At 39.7% G+C, this 27,119-nt stretch overlaps 3 protein-coding genes across 3 annotated transcripts in view; all 3 read right to left on the bottom strand.

Annotated features, from left to right (window-relative positions):
• mpp2b (membrane palmitoylated protein 2b) overlaps window positions 1–10,722 on the bottom strand; it is a 42,738-nt gene extending 32,016 nt beyond the window's left edge. Inside the window, exon 1 of the mRNA XM_042397562.1 lies at window positions 10,348–10,722. The gene's annotated coding sequence lies outside the window, so the exon portion shown is untranslated. The remainder of the gene's footprint in view (window positions 1–10,347) is intronic.
• Window positions 10,723–11,109: 387 nt separating this feature from the next.
• pyyb (peptide YYb) lies at window positions 11,110–14,780 on the bottom strand. The gene is made up of 4 exons (XM_042397607.1): window positions 13,912–14,780; window positions 13,484–13,671; window positions 12,070–12,150; window positions 11,110–11,181 (listed from the first exon to the last, which is right to left on the bottom strand). Exons 2-4 carry the CDS (start codon window positions 13,669–13,671, stop codon window positions 11,157–11,159), a joined length of 294 nt encoding a protein of 97 aa, XP_042253541.1. The 5' UTR covers window positions 13,912–14,780; the 3' UTR covers window positions 11,110–11,156.
• A 5,940-nt stretch (window positions 14,781–20,720) lies between these two features.
• Window positions 20,721–26,568, bottom strand: tut1 (terminal uridylyl transferase 1, U6 snRNA-specific). Its single transcript, XM_042396732.1, has 10 exons — window positions 26,331–26,568; window positions 25,597–25,787; window positions 25,212–25,418; window positions 24,782–24,896; window positions 24,545–24,672; window positions 24,121–24,347; window positions 23,895–24,004; window positions 22,998–23,120; window positions 22,484–22,576; window positions 20,721–22,298 (listed from the first exon to the last, which is right to left on the bottom strand). Exons 1-10 carry the CDS (start codon window positions 26,404–26,406, stop codon window positions 21,163–21,165), a joined length of 2,406 nt encoding a protein of 801 aa, XP_042252666.1. The 5' UTR covers window positions 26,407–26,568; the 3' UTR covers window positions 20,721–21,162.
• Between the last annotated feature and the right edge of the window lie 551 nt (window positions 26,569–27,119).

The raw sequence follows: 27,119 nt of genomic DNA, 5'->3' as shown, positions 1-27,119 counted from the left end.
TTTTTTGTAAATCACACATTGTGACAAACTGTGTTGCTAGGCTGAGGCCCTTCATATTAAACACCCAGGGAAGTCTTAATCCAGCCATGACAAAGAAAACAAATCCTATTTTGTCATAATCACAGTCAATGGACTTAGTACATATTCAGCTCATTCCCATTTTGTCTAAACAAGCTCCCACACACGGCAACTGCTATCTAACTTTGTTAATACCTATTAATAGAATAGCTGGTTGCTCTGGTAACACCCAAACAATTTTAGCTGTCATGTACGTCCGGAATACTATTAGCAACAGTTGGAAAGATTGAGTGAGCGGGTGAGTGAGTGGGCAGGCCAACTAACATTAGCTTAGCAAGGATCTCCTTTGATTCTTATTGATCCATTTAACATCAGGCAGCAAGAAAAAGACCATCCTGAGATCCAAAACTGGCTTGTCAGGTGATGTGGCATTTGTGAAATACACACTTTGAATAGTAATTAGGAGCTAAGGAGGGGCTGTGGGGAAAATAAACAGAATAAGCAATCAATAGTCATGAGGTTAAGGGGAAACAGACAGAAAAAAATAGAAGCGGGTTGAGGAGAAAATTGTCAGGCAGGAAGGCTCTGGCTGTGTGGAAACATGAGGTGGGGGGTCAGAGAGAGAGAGAGAGAAAAAAAAAATCAAACAAGAACAATGGTGAGGAAGAAAGGGCGCAGCTGATGAGGAGAGACCGCAGTATCCAAGGATGCTAATTCCTGGTTGCCATAGCAACATCTATCCATGGTGAAACCAGTGCTGTAGTAGCCAAAACCCAGCAATGTCACCACAGGGTCACTTGTGTGTGAATGTGTGTGTGTGTCAACATTAAAATCCTGTTTCAGCCTCATCATAACTGAACTAATTTTGGAGTGATTAAGCATCTTCACACTTTGTTCCCGTATTTGAACGGTCCAAATAGGGCACTGTCAGTAACAGAAAAAAATACATTACAAATGGTTCCTGTCTGGCTTCCAAATCTATTTTTTAAAAAACTGAATAAATATATTTTTTCCTCAGATGGAATCACATTTCTCTTTTACTACAGCTGCAAATATTTCTAAACTGGCTTAATGGGCGACATTTTCATCAAGACAGATACTTTTATCACTCACTTATTTCTTTTCTAGCCTCTCAGTTGTCAGTGAACACAAATATAAAGATGTCTTCAGTGGTATTTAATTTCATTAATTTGTTCTCTGTGCATAAAATATTCACAAATCCTATTTTTTCTCAATTTTGCAGTCACAGCTTTGTATCTAAGCATTTTATCAAAACATTCCTTGACACCAGTTCAAGATTGATCTTACAAACTATATAGTGTGATCCAAGCTGATATATTGAGAAAAGCCTGGGAATGCATTAGAAGCGAAGTTCTGGAAGACAATTGGGATAAAAGTGTCATTGCTATTCATTCCTCCACCGTCTGAGTAATGATTAATTTCAAGATATAACGACAGGTTCAATCAAATATATCCTTCTGTAAGTCCCTTTTGTACTCACAATAACCTGGTTTCACTGGACTGCTTTGATCCTGTCCATGGTTTTTGGTCTTCTATACTCAACTCCCTCTCTTTGCCTTATGTAATAAATCTATTTCTCCTAACCCACGGACATGTCAAATCCAATTCTAATAGTACCACCTGAACTCCACTGACTCATCATAGAGAAAACCTGTCAAATTTTTCAAGTGCCTTTTTCTATGAGTATCTCTAACGTAAGTAAAGATCTCTAACGTGTTTTGAACCATGTTTCAGCAAAGCATCTCTCACTCCCAGTCAGATTTTTCACGGAAAATCTGACCCAGGTCCTTTACATAGAAATCAGTCCACAGGCTGGTACAGACAACCAAGAAGGTCGGGGAAGGGCTCATTTTTTAAGTTAGGTTACAACCTGTTCACTCATTGGCAATGAAAAAAAATTAATACATGTAAATAACTTCACAATTCTTACATATAGAATGTTAAATGTTATTTAATGTATAGCAGCAATTATAGCTGTTAAACAAAATATCTGTTTATAAAAATAGACTAACTAATGTAAATTTGTACAAAGTAAGCCTAAGATGTCTCCCGCATCATCTATGGGGATGACATGTTTACTTGTTTAACAGCTATAATTGCTGCTACCGGTGTGACATTGAAGCACATTCTTAGATGCTGAAGGGCTTTTTCAAAACTCCAATCTATGAGGATCAGGTCCTTAATACCGCATACCAGTCCCCCAGGCTTATCCATGGCATCCCCTGTTTGCACTGGGAAATGACAGAGCTTGTTAAAAGTATGCAGGGACCACACGGCAGCTAAGAAGCCAAAGCCGATTGCAGCAGAGCTTGGCTGTGCTAGAGTTATGCTGACACACTGGAGGGGTTGGGTGGATGAGCTTTGGGGGGGCAGGATCTTCTCTGCTCCCTCACTCTGTCATTCTCCCTGGTTCTTATTTCATTTTACCAATGGGGTAAAATTAACTAAGATCTAATGATGGTGGAGTCATCATCAGTGGTGGCATTTTCTGGTTAATTGGTAGCATTTTCTTGCAGGAAAGCTTGGATGTCTAATAAGAGTTGCAACCAGTAACTCTACAATCAAGGATTAAATAGGTCATCTTAATTATACATGCTTATTGTCTTTTTGCTGCAGATGTAAAAGACCCTGCAGTTGTGCAACTTGTGGGTCAGACTGTATCTACAGTAATATCTACTGTCTTGTGTACTGAGTGATTTCCACCATGTGTCCATTAGTCAGCTCACACAAATATGTGCAGTAACACCTACACACTCCATCTTCCTCATTGTAGTTGAGGGGAGAAAGCAGCTCAGTAGCACAGCTGCCATGACATCACATTCACAGACCTGATATCATCTCTACAGTGTTAATCTGTTGAAACAAGAGGCCAGCTAAGTGTTGGATTTTGTGTGTGATTTTGTGTGTGCATGCACAAAGATCTATATTTTATATTTTTAGCCACTTTTGAAGCTCCCAACCAAATAACCCTGCACAGTGTAACAACAGACAGAAGTTAAAATTCTTACATAACCAATAATGAGTGCAAAGGTCAAGGCTTTGCTGACTTACAATATCCGTTAAATTCCAGGGAATAAGTGCTACAGCCAGCATTTAAGGATTCTTGTTTCAAAATGAAACTGAATGATCTTTTTTCTGTTGAACATCTACTATTCATTGAGGAATGTGAATGATTTGCTTCAAATTGCTTTACCTTTGCTCTTGAATGATTTTTTTTTTTGATGGTCTTTAAGCCTGCTCTCTCAAGTGAAACCCATCTACTGTGGTAAATTATTTTATCACACATATTTCTTATATTTCACATTTTAGCCTAGAGCAATGATACAAGTGGTGGCCCAGGTGTTTGTATGCCAAGTGCAAAATGCCTTGAGCTATTCCCACGGTGAAGCTGCATTAAAGCCTGTATACATGCTCTCACACACACACATACACACAAACTCACCAGCGACCAAACAAGTCTTAATCCACACACGCAGGCTGGCGTCAGGCCTAAAAATAACCCTGTGCTCCCACAGGTTCAGCTCCTCTCATTACTTTACAAGGGAAAACTGTCGTATCCAAGACAACCATGAGCAGCTCTTCGCCGTTTTCCCCGGTGCTTTGCCATGGCAACAAGGAAAAATGCGTAAAATAATAATAAGTTGGAGCTAAAATTGGGTCTATTAAAAGGTTTGAGCAAGACTTTAATACAGAGTTGTTCTTCATCTGAGGAAATTATTTTATATCAGTGTCCCAATTGTAAAAAAAAGACTATAGCATTTACACAACAGGCAGGAAATCAATTCTAACGGAGTTCACCAGCCAAAAACTCACAGACAGCACTTTCAGAGCTCTACGATGAAATCAAGAAAAACAGACCTGTTGTGTTTAGCTCCTTTGGCCTGAGCACAATACGTAAATGAACCCTACAGCTGTACCTGATTACACTGTTTCTACAGCTACAGAAACCCTGAACAACAATTTAATCAGAACTGTAGAACAAGATCAAGGTACTGATTCACAGAGCCTTTTTGGGGATGATTTATTTGGGGAAAAGTAGATATATCTCTATCACTAAGATGTTACACAACCAATTACCAGTGCAGAGGTTGGGAAAGAGAAACACAGAGTTTATGCTATTCTTATAAAATACTGGGTAATAGCACTTGAGAGGTTTCATGAAAACTACCATAAAAGCTTCTTTTGAGTATCTGCCCTAAAGCACCAGTGTGTTTATGCTTCCCTGTTGTCAAACCAGCTTAGATCCTAGACTAAAAAGACAAAATTAAAGCAATTCATTCAATCTTGCCTTCTGGGGCTCATATCAACACCGAAGTCGCTACAAATGCCCCTACAAATCAAAACAGTCTGTGGAGGTCTTTTGAAGGTGGAGACAAATTCAAAAGCAGTTTAAAGCCAGTCAGTGCTGCATGGTTGAATGATTTCAAAAATGAAGGTGTGTCAGACTCCCCACATGCATATTAATACACACAATGTGCTACTACTTGGCAGTGAGAAACATGGAAAATAACATTTTATGTCTTTTTCCTGGGCACAGACTGAGCTTAATCCTTCAATGAAACTTCATTCTAAATGTAAATTATTAACCATCAGCTAACAACTCTGGGACTCATCAGCCACCTAAGCCACACAAACTACCCAGAGAGTCTCAAATAGAAAGAAATTATGTTATATTGTTAGTATTTTACCATGCATTTTTCTATATTCTGCATTATTAGTAAAGAACAATATTTTAAAAGCCTTTTTAAAACAGCACTGACACAAGATTTACCAGCAGCAAGATCACTTGACAGCAAGACATTTAAAATAACCTGATCGACTGAGTGTTGTGGGTCTTCCTTTTCCCTCAGCTGATACGGATTATAATTAGTGTAATTAAAATTAAATGTCACGTACATACCACTGAGAGGGTAAAGGACTCAGGCAAAGTGCTGAGAACCACACAGGGGGGAGAATTTACAATCACCACCCTGCCTGGATTTCATTAAAGGTCCCAGCTCCTTTTGTCATTTTTTTCTGAAGAAGCAGCCATGACGGAATAACCAAAATGAATGTCATTGTTTCAATGTCAACCAGATCTCTCTTGAGAAAAACTCTGTGGCTTAAAGCCTGAACATTACAGCGTAAATCCCTACTTTTAGGGCAAGACTGATACATTGGCTTACCCATGTTTATTGTCAATGCTGGCATTTATTAGGTATTTGGTAATATGGTGGGTCCAATGTAAAGATATTAAATACCATCACAATATACAATAATTGAACTAAATGTAGGGCTGCAACTAATGATTGTTTATTAACTGATGTAATTTCAGTAAAAGGGGAAAAAATGTCAATCACTGTTTCCCAAAACCCTAGATGCAAACTAAAATGTCTTGTTTTGTACCAACAAACAGTCCATAACGCGAAGATATTAAGTTTACTACTATAGAGGACTAAAGAAATGAGAACATACTCACATTTAAGAAGCTGAAATGAATTTTTTGGCATTTTCTCTTTAAAATTACTCAAACTTACTGATTATCAAAACAATAAATTTTCTGATGATAGACTAATCGATTTATCGACTATTTGTTGCAGCTCTAGCTAAATGCTAATATCAACATGCTCACAGTGACAAGCTCGCATATTGATGTTTAGCAGTTATAATGTTTATTTCTTGGTTTAGCTAGTTAGCATGCTAACATTTGCTAATTACCAAAGTACAGCTGAGACATGTCAATGGTTTTATAGGTATTAAGTCATAAACATAAATAAAAATTTTGACCTGATGATGGCGCTAGATGAAAAGTCAGGGGATCACCAAAGTTATTAGGAGTCATCCTCTGGCATCAATCCAATGCCTGTTGAGATATTTCAGTCAGGACCAAAGTGGTGGACCAATCAACCAATTGACCAACCTACCAACCGATAGACTGACCAACGTCTTTGGCATGGCTAAAAATATCATATTTGCTTATTAAAAGATATACATATATTAACACAGTGATGAAAACTGGGGGATGCAGACGTCACTGAGGTAGCAGGTGTGAGAGTAAATGAGCAGGTTTTTTTTATCAATGACACCGCAGTGTTGAGGGGCAGAGATGCTGAGATGCTTTGTGAACCACTGCTGATTAATCTCCATGTGGAATCGAATGTGGATGGGTCCTACTTTTAAAGCCTTCTCTCTGACAGCTACAGTTAATTAGAATTCCTGCTTGATGCAGTAATTAATCATTCAGTGCATCAGAGCAGTAAAAGTGAACTGTGTCGAGGTCTGGTACGATTGAAGGTGAGCATTCTGTACGTAACATCAAACAACCAGAATCCCTTCATGGGTCACACGTAGCTCTTTGAATTTTTCTGAATGTGTGACCAATGTTAAAGGATTAGTATTAGTGTAAAGTATGCAGTACTCAGAAGCTCAGACATGCCAGTCACATTGACTACACATCCATGCTGCCACAGACGTATTTTCAAAGTCTAAAGAGTCCTACTTCACGCAGTTAGAGAAGTGCTTAGACAATGTTTCTGTTGAGGTACAACTAGACCTGTTTATGGTAAACCTCCCACTTCCAAAACTTAAACTGATAAGACTGCTGAAGCTTCTTAATCCCAGTAAAAAGCTCTCTGAGACCCCTCTGACTGAGGTTTGATATAAAATTCCGGTAGAGTAGTTATATGTGACTAGAAATTATGGAAGTTTAAGGAAACTGTATTACTCATGATAGTGCTTTAATTTTGAAAGACTACTCCAAAATAACAATATTACTCTTTGGACTATATCAGTTCCTTTGTATAAAAGAGTTATCACCACCATGCGTTTGCCTGACAGATTTTATCTGTATAGAATTAGAGCTTTTTATGCGGAAAAAAGTCAGTGACAAAAATCAAACTTTTTCATTTATGGTTTAATTTTTTGAGGCTGCTCTATTAGCAAATGATCTTTACACTCTTTACTTTTCTTTTAACTAACAGCATAAATTTCCTTGCAATTACACAGACAAACTGCTTGTTTATGAGGTCTAGTGCAGTAAGTTATTAAATAAATTTGCATGTAAACTGAAGATACTTTGTCAATATAATGGCCTTCCAATCTCTACTTCCAAAATGCTTTAGGACCACAAACCATACAGCGTCACATTGCTCTGTAATATAGGCCTGCTGCCTGACTAGTCCCAAATGGATTGTACATCTATATTACCACTGAAAATACAATAACTTCTTTCTCACTGGCAGAGGTCATTTGAATAATTCCTCTGCAGTGATAAAATGTCCTGGCAGTAAAACATGAGACAGAGATCATAGACAGTTGAACACAACTGGTAAACACCAGTTGAATTTACTCTTGTTAAGTGAGTCTAACTTAAACTATGATTTCTCTAAAAGACACCTTACAACATGAACATTAGGTGAAACTAATGGACATCCAATTATTATAATAATAATAACAAGTTTATTTAGGATAGCTCCTTTCACAGAAATAAAATTCACAAGGTGCTTCATAGGAATAAAAGTTAAAATTGAGACCATAAAAACATACATATGATGAAAACATATATCAATATCAACAAAAATCCACATCTATGATATTTCCTGCTATTTAGCACAAACTGAAAGGGAATAACAACCAGTTGTAGTCTTGATCTGGACTAGATCTGAAAAGCCTCCCTTTCAGACAACTCTAAGGCGGTAATGTAGGCCTAGCATTAGTGTCTGAGGTTTAAAAAATGGCAGAATGTTTGAGATTGAAAAGAAGCTTTCAGATGCAAGCAAGTTTATCAGTAAATTGTAAAGCCACTAGGGCTGCAAGTGAAGATTATTTGTCTATTATCAATTAATCTGCTTATTTTTTTCTCGATAAATCGATTCATTGTTTGGTCTATAAAATGTCAGTAGAAGGTGAAAAATGTTGATCACCGTTTCCCAAAACCCAAGGTGCAACCTGAAATACTTTGTTGTCAACAACCCAAAGTTTACTATCACAGAGGACAAAAGAAACAAGACAATATTCACATTTAAGGAGCTGGACCCAGAGAACCTTTGTTTTTTTCTCTAAAAAATGACTCAAAACAATTAGCTGATTATCAAAATCGTTGTGGATTAAATTTCAGTTGATCGACTAGTTGTTGCAGCTCTAGAAATCACCATTATTTATGATACAGTGATATTGGTTTTCTTGACATGATGCATGTTTAATTGTGTATCTTTAAAAGGGTGAAATGTAGGCTTTTTTTCTTGTTTTGATTTATTTGTTGGTTTTTTTGTGGTGGGGAATATTTGTTTCTCGTTTTTCCTTCTGTAGATGTCAATGTAAAAACTGTTGACAATTTTTTGTCTTTTTTTCCCTTTTGTTCTATTTAAAGTTGCAATACATGAAATTCAGCCACTAGATGTCGCACTATCTCAGACCGAAATTAACGTGTCATTTACTCAATAAAATTGAAAGAAAAAAAAAAAAGCTCATGAAACTCAAGATCAAACTGTCAAACTAGGCGGTGCTGATCAAAAACTGATAAAGATTCTGTTAGTGCATTGCGAATTTCTCATCTCAAATGTTTTCAGAAACATACAAAGAACAGAGAGGCTCAGATAATGACACACTGAGGGAGTGTGACTTCATTCACTGCTCAGGTCGCCATTACTGCACTATATCTTTACATAGCAAAGAGTCGTTTGCTGACATCCAGTGAGGCTCAATGTAATTTATTGGACCTTTAAATTAAATTTGTATATACTTTAGACCCATTTCACAGACATTTTGACTTGTCACAGCAGGGTTTTGTGCCACCTGCACAGATGTAAATAACAACATTAACGATGGCTCCATTCCATTAACTGTCCCAGTAAACCTTGTCAGTGAGTAATTGTGCGCAAAACTGGCTGTGTATTTTCTTGTTATTTTGCTGTGTTTAGGACACTTCTGGGCATCAGCCTTTAGGCACTGGGTGTGTAGCCCCCAGCCAATAACAGCACGCAGGGCGTGAGGTTGGGACTTGTAGCGTAGCGATCAGGTTACATTGATGTCTCTGTCTCTCTCCTCCACGCTGTTCCGCTCTCTGTCTCTGTGTCATGGATGCATAAAGAGCTGCAGGTCTGTGTGTCTGCTTGACCGAGGGCGGGGCTAAGCTACACACATGCAGAGCAGAGAGGCCACAGCGGACAGGATGAACCTCTGCATTCATTCTGCAGGGTTGTGCAGAGGTGTGGGGGCGTATTTATTTGTGCTTTAGAACGTAACCACCATGAAACAATCAGAAAAAAAAACATTTTATTCATCTGATTCACAGCTTTGCTCTTGCCAGCACTGCTCACTCTCTTCATTCACTCTCTAGCTTGCTCGACCACTGCTGCTCTCTCTCACTTGCTCGCTCTGGTCGAACCAGGGAGGAGAGGCCAACTGTGAATGCTGTGTTTACAAACACCAACGGACAAATTTTTCATAGTATACTTTTAATATTATTATTTACATCTGTGTTTTTCCTGCTTTGACAAGTCAAAATGTATGCCATGAAAAGGGTCTATGTATATGTCACAGAAGATTAAACTGGGGAAAAAATTATATATGCATGTTTGTTGATAATAAAAACATATTCTTCCAAAAACTTGGTAACATGGGTGGAAAACCTGGTTTAGACTATTTCAGATCATTTAATTAATACATTGTCATTCAATAATAACATATAGTTATCCAAAAAATCACTTTTTTAAGGAAAACGTCCCCTCTGTTATTAAGGTGCGTCTACAATACATGTCAGACACACATCGGCGCCTGACTTTCAAGCGCTCAAACATCTGTGCATGTCCCGGTGTGTGAGCATGCGCAGTGGCAACTTACAAGTGCATGACGTCCATCCAGTCTTTGTTAACATCATTATTTGATTTCATTTCAAATACTCAGACTAAGTTATGGGTGCCAAAAACAGTTGTGTTTCACGTGTCGGTGCTGTAGAGGTGCATATAACCTGAGGTCAATTAGGTTAACACAATGAAAACTGCATGTGGCTACTGACAGAGGCAAAATAAGGCGCACGCGCTCGTCCAGCCTCCTCTCGTGCTGCGTTACCTTGTTGTCAGAGGAAAAAAATGCCACACAGTGTTTGACAATAAGTGCATTTTAACGTTATTTATGGGGATAATAAGGCTGAATCATATCGTATGCTCCTTCTTTCACAGGAGACGTGAAATAATAACTGACTGCGTGCACCAACATCCACCTGACGAGTAGCGAAGGTGGGCTACGTCTTTGGAAAACGGCGTTAAATGCTAACCTGAACTAAACACCGCGTTTCCTCCGTGAAAAACAGCGAAAGGTTAAAGCGCTCACCTGCCCCGGTCACCTTTTATCCGGATGCCTCCTCGGTCCAAGATGCAGGAAGAGGTTTGAGGCAGTCTTGTCTGTCTCCTCCGTAGCGCGGGCAGCTCTTGTTAAACCTATGCAGCCACTTTCACAACACCGAAGCCAACAGCAGCCCACACAAACGGCTATCTTTAACGAGACCTTATCTAAAAGGGCTCGCGCGCTCGGACAAATAGCTCCATCGGTTAAAAGACACTTGGCTGCTCCGTTCACACTGATCCTGTTTCCCAAAGGATGCACAGGAAGGTTTAATGATGATAAACGCGTCTTACGCAGTGGTTAAACAGTGAGAAGTTGAAGCCTGACCGCTGCCGTCGATATGAGCCCCAACAAGACCACCAATAAGATGGACTAACTTACTAATGCACTTTTCCTAGAGAAATAGTGACATCTAGTGGCAATAAAAGCAGGTACAGCGGGCTTCATCAAAATAAATAAATAAATGAATACCAAAAGCTTATGTGTGTCTATGTAGTACTTTATTTCCATTCGTTTTTTTATTGTAAAGTGATTGATTTTGATACAAATTATTTACATTTTTGGCCAGAGAGCAAAGAGGCAGACAGACAGACAGAGAGAGAAAGAGAGACAGAGATTTGCATGCGTGTTATGCATGCATATTTGCATTAAATAATTAAATATGGAGAGTCACAAAGTCCAGTGCAGGTTGTCTGTTGAGAATCTCAGTTTTTTTCGTTGTTGGTTAATTTGAGGATGGGTGGGGGTGGGGGGGGGGGGGGGGGGGGGGTTGAGAGAAGGGTTAACATTGGAGTCGTTTACCACTGATCATTGTAGTCCAAGCTGTAAGAAAAGGGGAAAAAAACGGTTTGATTAATTGACGTTTACATTTGCAGCATCCACTTTACTGAGCTCTAACAGATTATCAACTAAACTGTATGATGACGACATGACCAATAAGCTGTGTAAACCCACAAGTGAGATAAAATAATCAATAATCACTCCAAGAGGAAAAGAATATTGACAAGGAGCTCAAAAATAGCAACATAAACAGCAACGTAATCCTCATGCAGTAATCATTAAAGCAATAAAGTAATTTGACTATATTAGACCAGTACTGGCAGGACTGTGTCTTCAATATTTTAAGTAGGAGGGCAGCTAGAGGTACAAACTCTCACATGTTGCAATTGCATCAACAAAAACTGTTCATTTTAGGCACTGCCTCATTAAATTGCATGTTCTTCCTTTATTAATAATGACCAGCCAATTGCTTGTCATAGTTAAAATCACTGTGGGGAGCTACGAGTGTGGCCAATCAGACCCCTCCTTCTCTCACCCCTGTAATGAGGCTTTTATTGAATGTTGGATATCGGCCACTCATGCAGCTACAGATATGATACCCATCACTGACCACAGACACACAAAAATATTCTGTAAATCACGCAACAACATCTTTTTTTTGGTGCAGTTTATGTATTATTTTTCTCAGTTAAATATGTCAGTAATGGATTTGTTAGTAGCACCATGCATAGGGGAGCTGATAATCCACCAAACAGAATTTTATTAACTTAAGTCTTTATATAAATTTTAGTGTCCTTTCCACCTTTGAAAAAATGTCTGTAATTTTAGGCACACAAAACACTGTCAATTGTTAACTTCCCTACATAGAAACATCAGTTTTAAAAACTCATATAAACAAACCAAACAAGTATCCACATCTGTTTCTCTCACCGTGGTTCAGAGTCTTGGTTTGAATCAGCTCCAAACAGCAGCCACGCTACTGCCTCCTCCGGGGTCGACCTCTTCCCGTACCTGAAGAAAACCAAACACCGGCATGTAACAGCTACAACTAAATAATAATTGGAGATCATCCAGTTCATACACTAGCGGTCACTCTATCAGCATTTCTGCAATCAAGTTGTGTCACCAGCCTTGTTATGAATTTCAACTACGGGACGTCGTTTTTTGAAAAAAAATCATCCAGCTGTGAACAAGGTAAGACATCATCAGCATTGCTTCTCTGCTCGGTCTCTAGTATCAAATCAGCTGAGCATTTATCTGACAGAAAAGGAGAATTTTCAAGTTCACTACTTAGAGTAAAGAGCAAAGACCAAACACAACAAGCTCCTCCGACTCTGTCTTTTGAAGTCTTTTCACTAAAATCAATGCCAGGCCACTGAAGAGTAAACCTGCCTTTGTTTGAGGTGCGGGAGGGCTGCACTGTGTGACACAGACTCCTGTGAGTGTGGTGACAGATCCAGCCTCTTTAATTACAGACCAGGACAGTGAATGGTGAAGGGAAACTGTACACCCACCAGTTTCTCCAACTGGACCAATAGAATTTACTGCTTCTAATTTATACATGCCTTTTTTTTGCCAGTTACTAGTTATCAAAACTGTAATTATAGATAAGAAAACAATGAACATGTATACATTTGGGACATTTCATTACAGGTTTGCAACACAAAACGTCTTCAATGTTACATTTTAAAGACCTAAAGGCGTATAAAACATACTACAATTCAAATATTAGATATTCTGTGATTACCAAGTCTTGATTTTCACCTAGTAAGAAACAAAATGAAATTATTAGGATGTCTGTTGCTCTCGTGTGTCTCCATTAGTGCTACAAGATTTGGGGTCACGACTGAGTCATTACAGGCTCTTATCTAGTCTGAACTTTAAATACCCGCCTGAGGAAAACCAGGCTCCTGTCTTCCTCTGCCTCATTATTTCTCTTAACAATCGCAGCAATGCGTTGTAGCTTAATGACCTAAGTGCTCCTTGACTTGCCAAACAAGAGCAAAGGGAGCAGACAGGCCTCATGATGAGTGAAGTCATGCCACAACCTGAGGACTCAGTCCTCCCCCCCATGTGGCCCATCCTTACTAACTTGTCCTTGGAGCAGAAACTTAAACCCTCACATCAAAGGAGGTTAACCACCCGGCTGAGGATGAACAGATCATTTAAATAAGCTATATAAAAAATGGAAGATGTGGATTTTGACAGCATCTTGAGTTTTTGCATGTGATAATGTGTTGATAGAAGAGCTATTTGCCTGCAAATACAGGCTGCTTGATATGGCTCTGTCTTGATATGACAGGAGAAATTCCTGCGTTGTCTGTCCTGAGTTTGGTAAGCTCACCTCTGTCTGGTGATGAGGTTGACATAATGCCTGACAGCTGCGTGGTATTTGGCCCACTCCTCCGGCGAGGCGTTGCTCCCTGGGCTCTCCGGTTTGGGAGGGTAGGCGTCCGCAAAGCTGCTCAAACACACCAGCAAGCAAACGACGAGCGCTGCGAGCATCATCCACGATTTCAGCATGTTGGCCATCTGAGGATAAGAAGAATTTCACTGTAAAATACTCTGCCGAAAATAAAACTTTTATTTAAGCTTATTTTACTCTGTTTTCAAGTTAATTTCATTTCAGATAAATATCTAAAGCTTATAAAGTGTCTCCAGTGCATGCCCAATATTATATAAAAACATTAATTAACATGCAATTTCAGCATAAATTACGCACAAGAATCTTTCTAAAATGCAGCAAAGTAACATAAAAGTAAGCTCACTTACTTTTTATCAGTTGTCTCTTGATGCAGTCACTTCGTTGGTGTCCTGTCTTGCTTCTCTCCTCCCGGTTCACAGGATTATATAGTGAGGGATGGATACCTGATGCGCGCTTGAGTAACACTTAACCACACCCCTCGGTTTTTTTTTTATTCATCCAGCAGCAGTGTGTGAAGGGTCACACATATTTGCAAAAGCTGGTGGACACACTCGCAGCTGAGCTTCACTATTTTCGGTTTATTTCGTTGTAAACATGAAACAAAATATGCAGATTTCTCTCAGGTTTGCGTAAATGAGCTTTCAGCACCACGAACAGCGCCAAGAGTCCTACTGTTGTCATAAAGTAGTCCCTGCTATGATTTATGAGCTCAAATCATGGTTCAGATAGGTTGAATGCAGTGTTACACCTGTAAATCAAATCATAAAGTTTATTGGTTCATTCATATCTTTAAAAATATGTATTTTTGCATTATTCCCTCATTCAATTTGGGTAAATGTGTCTGCATGTGGTTGATTGTTTTTCCATTTATTTTTTATTTTGTCCTCATAAATCACTTTGTAATCTCTGGTTTGTGCTATAGTGCTATAAAAATAAAGTTTTTTTTATTTTATTCTATCTGCCTGTATGCAGGTGATGTAACCATCCTGTAGGTGAAGAGCAGGAGCTTGCCTTGGATCTGGAAGGAACTGGTGGGTGAGAGTGATGGGCAACTCATCTCAAAACATTGGTGACAGCACACAGAAGAATTAACACAAAGCTAGACTCACCTATATGAAAGTTAGAATGCCTCTACCTCAACAGGCTTGTAGAACTGACCACCTTAAAATAGCTCAACCTGGAGTTCAGAAACCACAATATACCTGCAATCAGAAAAAAAAATACAACTGGCCCTTTGCACTTGAAATAATGGTCTGCACAGCACTTCACAAACTACAGTGTATCAACAGTCAGAGAGGGATGGGATGACTGGCCCCGATATACTGCAACACAACAGTTGACAGAACACATTTTACCAGCTATCACAGTCTAAAGTCTCTATCCATGGATCACTTCCTCTGTTGACAGACGTTTTCTTATGATTTCTGTGTTTTGTCAAGGATATCTTAACATGGCACACTGTCATTTTTAGTATAACTTGCCTTGCATCTACTCTCAATAAGGGTCAAAAGAATTTCTGTGTAGTTTCATTGAATGTGTCAGATCTTCAGATATAAATGTATAATGCTGAATGAGTTAAGGTTCACAACAGGGTTTTATCGATAAATGCTATTGATGAGCCTTTATATGCAGTGCTATACAGTATATTCACATGAAAATAAGGCAAATTAATTCGATTTTTATATTAATTAAAGTGAGACTGGTGTAATCAGGGTTATCTAATTGTTTTATTGACTCCAATCTATTCTGCATGTGGGTAGTTAATGAACAAACACATCTTAAGGTAGATCTAGAGGATACAGGATGGAAGTTGCCTGTTTGTGCAGACACTAAAACTACATTTCAAAATATGGGCATGCTCTAATTTACAACTTATTGCCTTAAAGAATGACAAAGAGAGACAAATAGATTTGGATGATGTAAATCCATTTGTGTTGATTCATTAATATGACACATCTTCTCCAGGAATGATGGAGCCTAACTTGTCTAGTCATTAGTTACGACACCTTTGGCCTTCTACACACTCATCACTCCTGCATGCATTATTCAGATGGCGATAAAGCCTTTAATATGGTCTGGAGGTCATAGGCTACACCATCCACAGATCAATAATGCTATTTTGTTTCACACACTCACATGAAAATAGCCACAGCACACTTTAGGGAAAAGTCATTTTCAGTGCAGTAATTCTCTTATGATTGGTGTTCAAATAACCCTTACATGTTGCCTCTCTAAATTCATCACACCACAAAGACTTTAAGGGTGGATGTGGGCTCATATGACATGAGCACACACTGTGTACACAAATACCTTTCAGGTCTCAAGTGCTGAGAGTGAGTCTAATGTAATCGGTCAGATTTATGACCATTGCAGCGGCTCCTGTTTATCTTGGATCTTCATGGTCTGCTGTTCAGTTCACAATGCCTGAAGTTGTCCCTTCCCTTATCCTAGTGTAGGTGCAGTGATCTCTTTTTAGTGTGTGTGTGTGTGTGTGCATGTTGAAGGGTTTCTGCCTCTGCCTGTATGTTTGCACAAAAGATAGAGATGTGCATGAAATTTGATAACAAAATATTTTATTTTCTCTACACTTTTTATTGTTTAGTTGGTTCATTCATCATTTCAAGGCCAGATGTATCCTAGTTTCCCTTCCACTAAAGGAGCACAGTCTTACTATGAAGAACTGTCTGAGTTTTGCTTTTTCTATCCAGTCTGGAAGGGAATTATTGTGGATAACTGCAACTTCTTGTCATTAATATGATAAAACTGCTCTTATGTAACAATATTAATAGTTAACACAAAACATTGGTTGCAAAACATAAACATTGTTTTGCAGCTGAAGATACTGCAGTTAGAGCAATCTGTCCTTTTTCCCTTACTTGATGGGGATTTCTCTTTTACCTGTATTGGTAATGCACTTTTTCAAGAAAATTAATATATATATTGATGTTACTATTATCCATGATATTACATATATTGGATGGATACAGTACTGTCCATTCAGGGATTACAGGAGTAATGAGAGCTTATAGTATTCACTAGTCAGTGTGTGTGATTGTTTGACCCTGAGAAAGACTGATGTAAGGTTGTTTTTAATCATGTAGCCATGACAATAAAGGATTTTAGAGTTTCTTACTGTAATGAATTGAATTTTCGGGGGGAAGTCATTCCCTTGCTTGTGGACAGAATACTGATTATTGGCTGCTTTGGTTAAAGATGATAAAATGTGTCATTATTAAAAGCTACCAAAGTGTCACAGTCTGTATACTGTTATTATCTGACACTAAGGCTGGATTAATCTATAGCTGCAGTTTTATTTTGCAACTGTTAAATTTGCAGCAAAGTGCTATTGTGCACACAGTTTGCTTTTTCCAAAAAGTGGTTTAAGTTTTCAAACCAGTCTGAAAAAGTATCAGCAAAGTCAATAAGACATTGGTTCTTTGCTATTTATTCATGCAGTAGCTTTCTTTCAATTTTTTCAGGGGGCATTTTAGCTGTTATTGTTAGCAGAGAGAAGCAAACATGGGAAAAGACTTGCAACAAAGGTGCCTTGCCAAAATCAAAGAGAGGATGCTGCAATTATAGGGTATGCATGCTAATCATTAGGCTGCATGGATACTCCAATTGCTTATTAGAGGCTTATACTAGATGCATTCTTCATGAAAAGCAACATGTTATACAAATGTAGCAAGAGTGTAATACAAAACAAAAGAAGCCATCATAACCTTTTATAGCCCTACTGTATAAGATTAGTATCAAATCATACATAAATCAAAGAAATTGTCATGGTGCCATACAACATAACAGCACACACGTTGTCCCACTGGGCTCCCGGGGGAAGTCATGACAAGTCCTCTCATGTGCTGTTTATAGAGTCGTAAAAACAATGGTTTTTCGTTTGTCTGTCCCTAAGCCCTTGTCAAAAACACAAGTTGATTTGGGCATAAATCCCCACTGACAGCCTCCGGGGAGCTGCTGTCGTTGTTGACAATAAAGCAGCAGTTAAAGTGTATATGACCATGCCATAAAGGCTGTAAGTGGATTGTGGTATTACACATTGATTGCATTGATCATTTCTGAGCAATTATTGTAGCATAATTCAAATTGATATTAAGGGACAATTAGTGCGTTGCAGTTTTTAAACAGCCACTAACGTCCCAATTAATGCAAAATGGAACCTAAACTGGAAAAACATGGCTTTTAACATAAATAACAATAAATCATTTCATTCAAGGGAAGTGATATGAGTCCTCTCTGCTGTAATCACCCCATTTCCCACAGCTAACAGTGGCTCTCCTGAACATTTTGTTAATTCTGCTCCAGCAATCAACATCTCTGTGTCCACTCCACAGGCCATAAAAGTCAATGGCAAGAAACAACAATATGTACAAGACAAACTCATTAGCTTGGTCCAGTGTTTGCAGGTACACACTGAGAAAGGAACAGCACCAGATAAGGGAAAGGGCAGACAGTTAAAGTTTTCACAGTCCAATAAATCCCAGCTAATGCACTCCTGAAGAGCAGTTTGAGCTCCTACAGAGGGGAGAAGTGTTTGAGTTGCCATCAAGGCCAAGATAATGGGACCAGTAGGGTGCTGCCAAATTTTCAAAACTTTTTCAGTTATACTAACTTTTACTGCTGGTGCTAATGATGTCTGTGACTATGTTAGGCAAGAAATGCACATTTTACATAACCTTTTTAGCTGAGAGCGACAACATATTCTCAAACAAATCACAGTATTGGGAAATCTACTTACTGTCGTAGACTTCTGCACCTGTACTCCTTCAATGTAGCTCTAAAAGCTTTTCTCCTGAACCTCTGTCTTCACTTTAGATAGTAAAACAGCTTACATTTCCATTTGCATGACACATGCTGCCTAGTCCAAATAGGAAAAGAAGATTACACACACACACACACGCACACACACACACACACAAAAGACCATTCTAGTGTAAGAGCAATCTCCCAGGAGAATGTCTGACTCCTTCCTGCCATCACAGACAGAAAGGGGGAAATGATTATGCAATTTTATTTAGCCTTATCTGGAGAATGGGGGAGCCACTAATATGAACAGAGTGCTTTTCAGCCGGCCAGGTCTGTTTGCACAGCTCAGAGACAAAATAGGGGGGTTGATGGCTGCCCACTACCACAGTGCGATAATTCATGACCATATAAATGGCTCTAAAAGGGGCCACTGAGTGTCAGTCAAAAGCACTGTAGAATGAGTAGTGGGCAAACAATGACATATTTCCGTTGAGCCCCCATGGGCTTTACAGCGCTTCCTGGCACAAACGTACACAGAATCAGCTTCTTCCTAACAGCATAGTCACATCCTAAACAATGGATGCACAAGTCAGGGCTTCTCATTTTCTTTCCAAAACAGTAATGTCTCATGTGATTCTCTTAGCCCCAGAGGACTGACACCACTCTGCCAGCAGCAGCATCACTTAGGCAATTTGTCTTTTCTGGAAAGCAGAGCTGACCAGTTCCAGCAATATCCTCACCAACTGATGTGTTTATGAGCAAGCTTGCAACGGCGGCTTCAGGTAACCCTGATGGATGGTAAGACGGGTGTCAGAGGGCTCAGGAATGGTTGATGATTTGATTCAGGGCATGTTCTCAAATTCACTACAAGTTAGGGGAGTCAGCGTGCTATTTATGAACTCTAATGGCAGCATATAGTCGGAATTGTACTTGCTCGCTTTCCATATTCTGGGCATTGGATTGCGCAGAGGGGTTGATGACTAGTTGTGCTGTAAACTTGCAGCATCACAGTCATATAACAAGATGACATCATGCAAGATGGTAGTCATGTGTCACAAACAGCTGATATTGCAGGGAATTTCAGGTCTCGAGGTGGGGGGGTTGACTCAGGATCTCTTCCCAATGGACATCAATTACAGAAAACATGAAACTAGCTTTTTTCTCTAATTTCTGGGAAACTCTAAATGAAGAATAGGCCATGTGTTCCGACCCACGGCGTACATACAAATGCCCACCAGAATCAATTCTTGAAGTAATTACAGCAAATGAGCTACATGTAACTGAACTGGTTGGTCATCAATCCCCAATGAAACCGTCTCTTATCGTTTTCCAGGACTGATGAGTTACCATCCATCTTTAAGATTTTACAATAGATTGCTTTTGTTGATGAGGGGAAACTTGAGGAAAATAGCTTGTATGATTCTTATCAGAATTGCTGGTGACGGTTTGTTTTCTTATTAATGGCCAACAGCAAACACACCCTCTAGTTTTGATATCAATCACTCTGATTGTCTGGCTTAGAGGTGTGTGAGTGGTCGTACATCAGGAGCGCCTTTAAAAAAAAAAAAAAAAAAAAAAAAGCAAGGGATGATGATATCGGAGTAGCCTGGAGTGTCAGTGAGGGAAAATAGCTGGTGTTCAAGTGACGTGCCATCAAAAACTGAAGAGATGCTGACCTTGGTGAGTCAAAAAATGTAGAACAGAGAAAATACCTAAAAAAAAATAACACAAATGAGAACGGAAAAAAAAAATCTGTATTTTGATCATTTTCAAGTGGTTCAAGTGGAGTCATGGTACAATATTTACTGATGATTGATAAGCTCAACAGTTGCTCATTTGATTTGAATGTTACCCATGTTATGCTATTTTTCTGATTACTACCAAAGAACACATTGTGATTTCCCCTGAAACACACGTTTCTTGAGTACTTGGACCATGTAACACAGTTTTATCTGTTTTTTCTATCCGTAATGTGAACCAGCATCAGATAAACAAGTAGTAAGCTGCCTCAAACCTCTTCATCATCAAAGCCTTCTCCATCCTCCATAGTCCCATCTAACCTGCTGGCCATCTGTATTCCACTTTAATAGTGAGATGAATGATGTTAATCAGCACATGGGAGCCCTGCGCATCCCTCAGCTCCAGCTTGACCTGCTGTAATAAAGCAGTCTGCCTGCCTGAGTAATTACTCTCATCTGTCTCAGTCGTTTAAATGAAGACCCGGCTGGATAACAGCTCCACACGGCCCCTTTTTGGCGGCCCACAATACAAGTTGAACCAAAGTTGAATTCCCCCTCACTGCTGCAACTATGTAAACTACAATTACTAATTCTTTATGAAGAGGTTACTTTATAAGATGATGCTTGAAGGCAAAGTAATACACAATAGTCCTGGGTGTGAAGCAGTGTTTCTACAAAGATTTTTTTTATTGTTTTCAAGACACCATTAGATGCTGTCTACACAAAATATCTGCCATTGATGTTTCCCTTCAAAGCTTCATCACTTAAGAGCATTATTTTAAACAAATTTACTAAAACCAAGCCACCTCTCAAACATAAAAGAAGGCTTAATCAGGAAATGTAACTTTGAAACAAAACACATAAGTACAAAAATACAGTATATTTGAAAACAATTACAAACTTGACACTCTGAAAAAGCCCATACCTAATATACAGTATTACTATGGATGGCTGGTCAATATAAAGCCACAGTAATGCTCTTTTATGAACTACTCTCAAGGGTTCATTCAAGTTGCAGTCATTAAATCTCTGATTCAAAACAAAAAAGAACCCAAATCTTTTAGATTTAATGGAGACATATTTCAAATACATCCCTTTTTAACTGCTACCCACTTCTTTCTCTAGCAATGTCTCTACCATCTTGGGTAGGAAAGCTTCCAGGAAATGAAAGAAGTCATGAAAAACTCCTTCCTTGTCACTGAATGGCTCCAACTTCAGCACTGCCTTTGTGCTTTCTGTCCCACCCATCATCTGTGGCTGAACCTTGAATTTCAGTGGGTCTTTAAGCGCCAGCTCTTTTTCAACAATGTGAGCTGTGACCTGGGACTCCAGCTCCATACAGCTGCCCTCTGGCCTTGAGTCGGTGTCTTTGATCAGCTCCCTTCTCACCTTTCTCCTGCCAGCCCACACTATGTGTTTTTGCACCCAGATCCAGTGAGGGAACTCGGGCTTGCCCCTTTTTGCCAGTCTCGGTTTTTTTCCTTGAGGTGACACAGAGCCATCACTGCCGGCAGACAGCCGCCTCTTGGCACCAACCACAGCTGTACCCAGAGGGCTGGTTTCATCGGGGTATTCAACACTGTCACAGCTGTCATTTATTGATGTGTTGAGGGAGGCTGAAGTACTTTCCATTTCCTCAGCTGCATCGACAACTGAATCCTCGCCAAAGACGGCTTCTGTGGAGGGAGCGAGGTGACACCTGAGTACACTTTGGAATACTTCCTCCACCGCAGAGCAAACCTTCTGAAACCACAGCAGACGGAAACCGTCTCCTGCCATGTGCAGCTGATTGCGCAGCTCTTCTGGGAGCGATGCCGATTTGAAAGGAATGCTGATGGTCAGCTGCTCCGTTTTGGTGCGTGGGACTTCCCCGTGGGGGGTGAATAAGCGCACCAGCCCCCATGACTTCCCCTTGGTGGATTTGCGCTGGTACTGGAGGCTGCGGCAATACTTCTCAGCCTCCACGCACTCCTTCTGAAAGCTGCGATGAGAGCGTTCGTTCAGGTTTCCAGCTACGTTGTGGGAAAGCTCAAAGGGGTCCAAGAGATTTAGGGGGCCCAGTCTCGGACCAGTTTGATGAGGCTTGGTGGGTTGTTCCTCTTGCATGGCCTCCTCTCCTTTATTCGGTGAGAGGAAGTCTGTGATTGGGAGTGCACGTCCCTCCCTTAGAGATATAACACTACTTGCAAAATCAAACTTTGCATAGAAGGAGAAGAAGCCAGCGAGCAGGGTGCCTAGATAGAGACAATGTACATGTACACATGTACAGTAAGAGAGACATTTAGGGTTTGTGGTAGTGATGTGGGCTTCACATTTGAGACGTTAAATTAGGTCATATTTAGAATTTATGAAGAAGCTAGGTAACATAAAAACGTGTCACTGAATTTTTTTTCCTCCCAATAGAATCACCCATACTTACAGAGGTCCTGGGTATTTTTGCTGGGCGGCACAGCAATAGGCTGACTGGGGAAGGTGCAGTTCCAGCCCTCAATCACACACTTTTCCTCCTCACCTGCAAGGAGATTAAATAATAATTAAACAGAGATCAACAAATAGTTTGTTTGATTCAAAATGGCAGCAAAACAGAAATTAACCTGCTAAAGCTTTTTCATTATATGGAACAATCTAAATTATCAGCATTACCAAGGAAACATGAATAAATCCAGTAACACCCCTTGTGTTAAAGAGACACAAAGAGTGAAATAATTGTATTTATGATCCCACATTTGCATTTCAGTGTTTCAAATGTTCCCATAAATAAGTATACAAGTCCTCTGAACACTATTTCTTTAGTGCATCTATCCTTTCGATGACATTGATTACACATCAACTGCAAAATATATTTGTTGCATTACCTATTCAGCTAAGCTGGACTGGTAATGTGGAGCGACATGTTGGAGGACACATTGTTGTAAGAGCGATGCAGCACTTACAGGCCATGTCTTTAAGCTGGTTCACTGTGGGAAGAACAGGAGGCTCACAGTTCTGCAGGTAGAAGATGATGAGCAGTGACAGAGCGTAGTTGTTGAGCAGGGGTCCGGCACCACTGGGATTACCTACACGTTACAATCAAAATAATGACAGATTGTGTGTTTGACAGGATTAAACCATAATTGCTGCAATGCCATGCAAGTATCTATACAGGAGATAGCCAACAAATAAAGGCATTAATGAAGCATTTAATAAACTGTGACACAGATTCATAGTTACAAGCTCAGAAAGAGGTGCACAGGTGTGAATGTAAGAAACAATAATTTTGGAGTCTTTGTGCGGTTCTTGGTTTTAGGAACCTGGCAACACTGATCTATGCTGTTACTTCACAAACTTAAGTTTGGATCACAACAACACCCTTACATGTCACTGATCCCATCATGCTCCGCTGATCACGCTGCATAAGTGCCTTTTTGAGAGCTGCACTGGCAGTGTGGAGGCTACTGCTCATGAAAGGGAATAAAGGAGCTATAGCCCGGGAGTGAAGGTAATTAGTGTGCTCTTCAATGAAGAACACTTCTATTACATCAGGAGCCATTGCTTGTACTATTACAACCCATAAGGAGATGAACTTGTGCTGTTTGGATTTTTTTTTTTTTTTTTTTTTTTTTTTTTAACTACGGCTTCCATAACAAGGCGCTACAAGGCATTGCAAATCAATATGTCCAGGCGGATCCCAAAATGATCAGAGGGAGAAGTGAAGTTCTACTGACATCTACTGACCAAAAAACGAAATGATCTAAATGCACAGGTAACCAGAAACACACAAATCTTACCCTTAAAAATTACAAAAAGTGAATTGATGTTATGTTCTCTAAGGGGAAAGACATTTATCTTACCAGCCAGCTGTTTCTGTTTGGCCCAGTAGCGGAGGGTGTACACCAGAGGCCTCAGTCTGTCCTCCATCCCTGAACACACCTGCAGGAAGCGGGTGTTCCTTACTGCAAGTCTAGTGAGGGATACAGATAGAAACCATTCAGTAATTCACATCTCTAGACTTTCAATTCTACACAGTATCATACAATACAGTATATTATATAATATCCTAAGAAATGGGCCACTGACCTGTTGTTAATGGTGATGTCGCCCTGCAGGTTGAGCTCCCGGTGATGGAACTTCACTACAGGCAAACGAGCACTGCTGACCACGTGGACTTTGTGCACACTGGGGACGCAGCGCCTCAGGATTGCTGCCACAAGCTCCAGAACTTCAGCTGGAGAGGCCGAGGACAGGTCAATGTCAGACAGGATGGAGTCCTCAGAGCACCCATCGTCTGACATGCCCTCCCCCGCCTGAAGGAAAAAGAAAAAAAAGAAAAAAAAAAGAGGACGATTCAAGTGTGACTAATCCATACACAGCCAGTTCCCTCTGAATTTACATTATTTAATATTGTGGCTCTGAATTTTGTGGATTCAAAACCTTATTTTGAGCAACAAGTATGAGGTGGAAACTGTATTGTGCAATTACTGTATATGTGAAAATGTCAGACCTGTTCTGCAGTGGACTTGGCACGGGCCTGGAAGACCTTGGTGTTTTCCAAGTCTAGAAACAGGTCTAAGTCACAGGAGTGGATGCCAAAAGTGTTGACAGATGAACCAAACGGTAGGATCTGGCTGTCTGCAACCATTCAAACATGGTGTAAACAGTGAGAGAGCCAAACTATAATAATGTTTTGCACACTTATCATTATGAAAGATTTCAGAAACTGTGCGTCTGCAGCGCTCACCTGGAAAAAACTCTATGAAAACCTCTTGCAGAAGTTGAACCAACAAACCTCGAGCATTCTTTTCATTTTCTCCAAGCTCACATCGCTCTACAATGTACTGCATCTGTGCATTCACCTGGAGGAGAACAGAGGACGGACTGTGTTTGAATATGTGGTCAGAATGTACACTTACACTCCAGAAATAATAATTACTTAAATATTAAGCAAGTTTATTTTATATTTACTGACACCACTTTATAGTCAGTACATTTTAAGATATACTGCAATATGGGATTTCATTGATATTTAAGAATCTGAAAAGGCTTCACTAGCAGCCCCTACAGGTTGTGAAGCTCCTTACACTCAACTGAATTTTCCATCTTTATCCTGTAAACCCAAATCATTACTTGTAGGGCTTAAGTTGCCATAAATTGGATAATACTATGCTTACAGACGGCAGCTGACAGAGCTGGGGTTTGAGACGGTCGAGAACTTGTTGGAGGTTCTGTGAGTCGTTCTTCTTCTTGGGAATCAACTTGAACTCCTTCTTTTCTCTGGGTTTGACACGCAGCTTCAGGCCTTTCATCTGATGCTCTAAACAGGACAAGGTTGCCTGTATGCTGTCTGTCTCACTGAACTGCACGATGGCATAAACACCCTGTAGGTGCAGAGTGACATGTCACAGTCAGAGGACACGTTCATGAGACACACTCCAATAAGCAGTGAAGAAACTGACTGTCAGTGCTCTTGGTATGGTGACAAACTGTAAAGACAAACACAGCAAGGCTACGTACATCGCTTAATGAGCTGTATCTCATGGTGTGCAGCGAACTGACCTTGTCTTTATCCATGATAACATCTGTAACTGGCCCAAACTGCTGGAAGTACTCAGTTAGGTCAGTCTGAGAGATGTCAGGCTTGATGCCGCTGACAAACACACTGTGCTCTTCCTGGCTCTTCCTAGTGCTTCGCACAGTGGACAACGTCTGGTGTTTCCGCCCTTTCACATGCTGATCCAAGCTTGGCTCTACAAATTTAAATATAAGAATTAATGACTTAGGAAAAAATATTAGCTTGAAAGAAGACAGGCAGATAATACTAAACAAAGTGTATTCTTCATGTATATGGGTTGAAATATAGCTGTTTTTAAGAGTGAATTGTCAATAATACATTTAACAATGCTGTGTATATCTATCTTCAACGTTCAATGTGTTGTTCACAGTTTTATTGGCTACTAATCTATGCAAAGCATGATAGATTTATCCAATACATTCAAAGCTGTGGATATTTCAGTGTAGAATTAGCCAAATGTACCAACCACGCATGACACTGACGTTCAGCTGCAGAATTTTAGTACAAACATGGAAGCCACAACATCAAAGTCGTATCAGTTTTAGAAGTAACGTTGAATTCCAACAACTAACGCTACATAATTTAAAGTTAGCTGGATTTTTGCGCCTGATACTTGCTTTGGACAAGTTGCAAGGTCATAGGACAACAGTGGTGTAACTGGAAATCAACTGGAAGTTTCAATAACTCGCATGTGGCGAAGTTAGCTAACGTTACTTACTGTTTGGTAAGTTGACCTTGCACAGGGTGCAGTGAAAACCTCTCGGCGTCGATTTTATGTCACTATTTGACTCCATAACGCCAAAAACGAAATTATATGGATAAAACAGGAAATAAGTCAATCAGTGAAGTCGTCGGTCAAGTTTGAGACCGACTGTCCCTGTAACGCGTTGCTCAAATCTCCCTCCAGCGTCTGCTCTGCGTTTGTTTCCAGTCCGCCTCGAAAATCTGTCCGGGTTGTTTCCCTGTTTTATCTTTAAGTTCCGGTAAACCTTGATTTTAATTATTTATGCTGCAAATTGTGTAATGACGGGATTCAGACATCCTGGCAAACATTTATCAATTCTGTGCTGCCTGTCAACTACACCATGGCCAAGTTTAATCTGTTTACATTGGTGATATTTTGTCTGCTCACCTTTCGGCTCATTGATTATAGACCCTTTTTATTATTCAATTTGCGGCTATTCGATTCTCATATTTCTGAATTCTGGTGTTCTACAAAGATCTAAAAAGATATTTTGTAATATCCAAGCAATGAGATCTGTCCAGTGGTAAATACTTTACTGTAATAACCTGTAACACTGGATGATTAAGAATAAATGTTAAGTGTATATGTTTGATTACTTCTAATAAGATGTATTGTTCCACATTATATGTGAAGGGCATTGACAGCAGAATTCCCTTGGTTGGTTAAAATTAGGTAAAGACTTTCCCTTTAACCTCACACTCCATTTACCAGTTTACACATGCCTGCCTTACTACTTTGCTCAGCCCCCCTAGAAAGATGATG

The sequence above is a fragment of the Thunnus maccoyii genome, chromosome 20 (genome assembly GCF_910596095.1).
Source record: "Thunnus maccoyii chromosome 20, fThuMac1.1, whole genome shotgun sequence".
NCBI lineage: Eukaryota > Metazoa > Chordata > Actinopteri > Scombriformes > Scombridae > Thunnus > Thunnus maccoyii.
Note: the sequence above shows the minus strand (reverse complement) of the source record. Positions and strands in the feature narration are given on the sequence as shown.

Coding starts and splice junctions, on each gene's coding strand:
- pyyb (XM_042397607.1), bottom strand. CDS start 13,671: ATGGCCAACATGCTGAAATCGTGGATGATGCTCGCAGCGCTCGTCGTT. Junction 12,151..13,483: donor AACCTCATCACCAGACAGAG/GTGAGCTTACCA, acceptor GGTTTTCTTCAG/GTACGGGAAGAGGTCGACCC. Junction 11,182..12,069: donor AACCAAGACTCTGAACCACG/GTGAGAGAAACA, acceptor CTTTTCTTACAG/CTTGGACTACAATGATCAGT.
- tut1 (XM_042396732.1), bottom strand. CDS start 26,406: ATGGAGTCAAATAGTGACATAAAATCGACGCCGAGAGGTTTTCACTGC. Junction 25,419..25,596: donor TTATCATGGATAAAGACAAG/GTCAGTTCGCTG, acceptor CTGCACCTACAG/GGTGTTTATGCCATCGTGCA. Junction 24,897..25,211: donor AGCTCTGTCAGCTGCCGTCT/GTAAGCATAGTA, acceptor GTTCTCCTCCAG/GTGAATGCACAGATGCAGTA.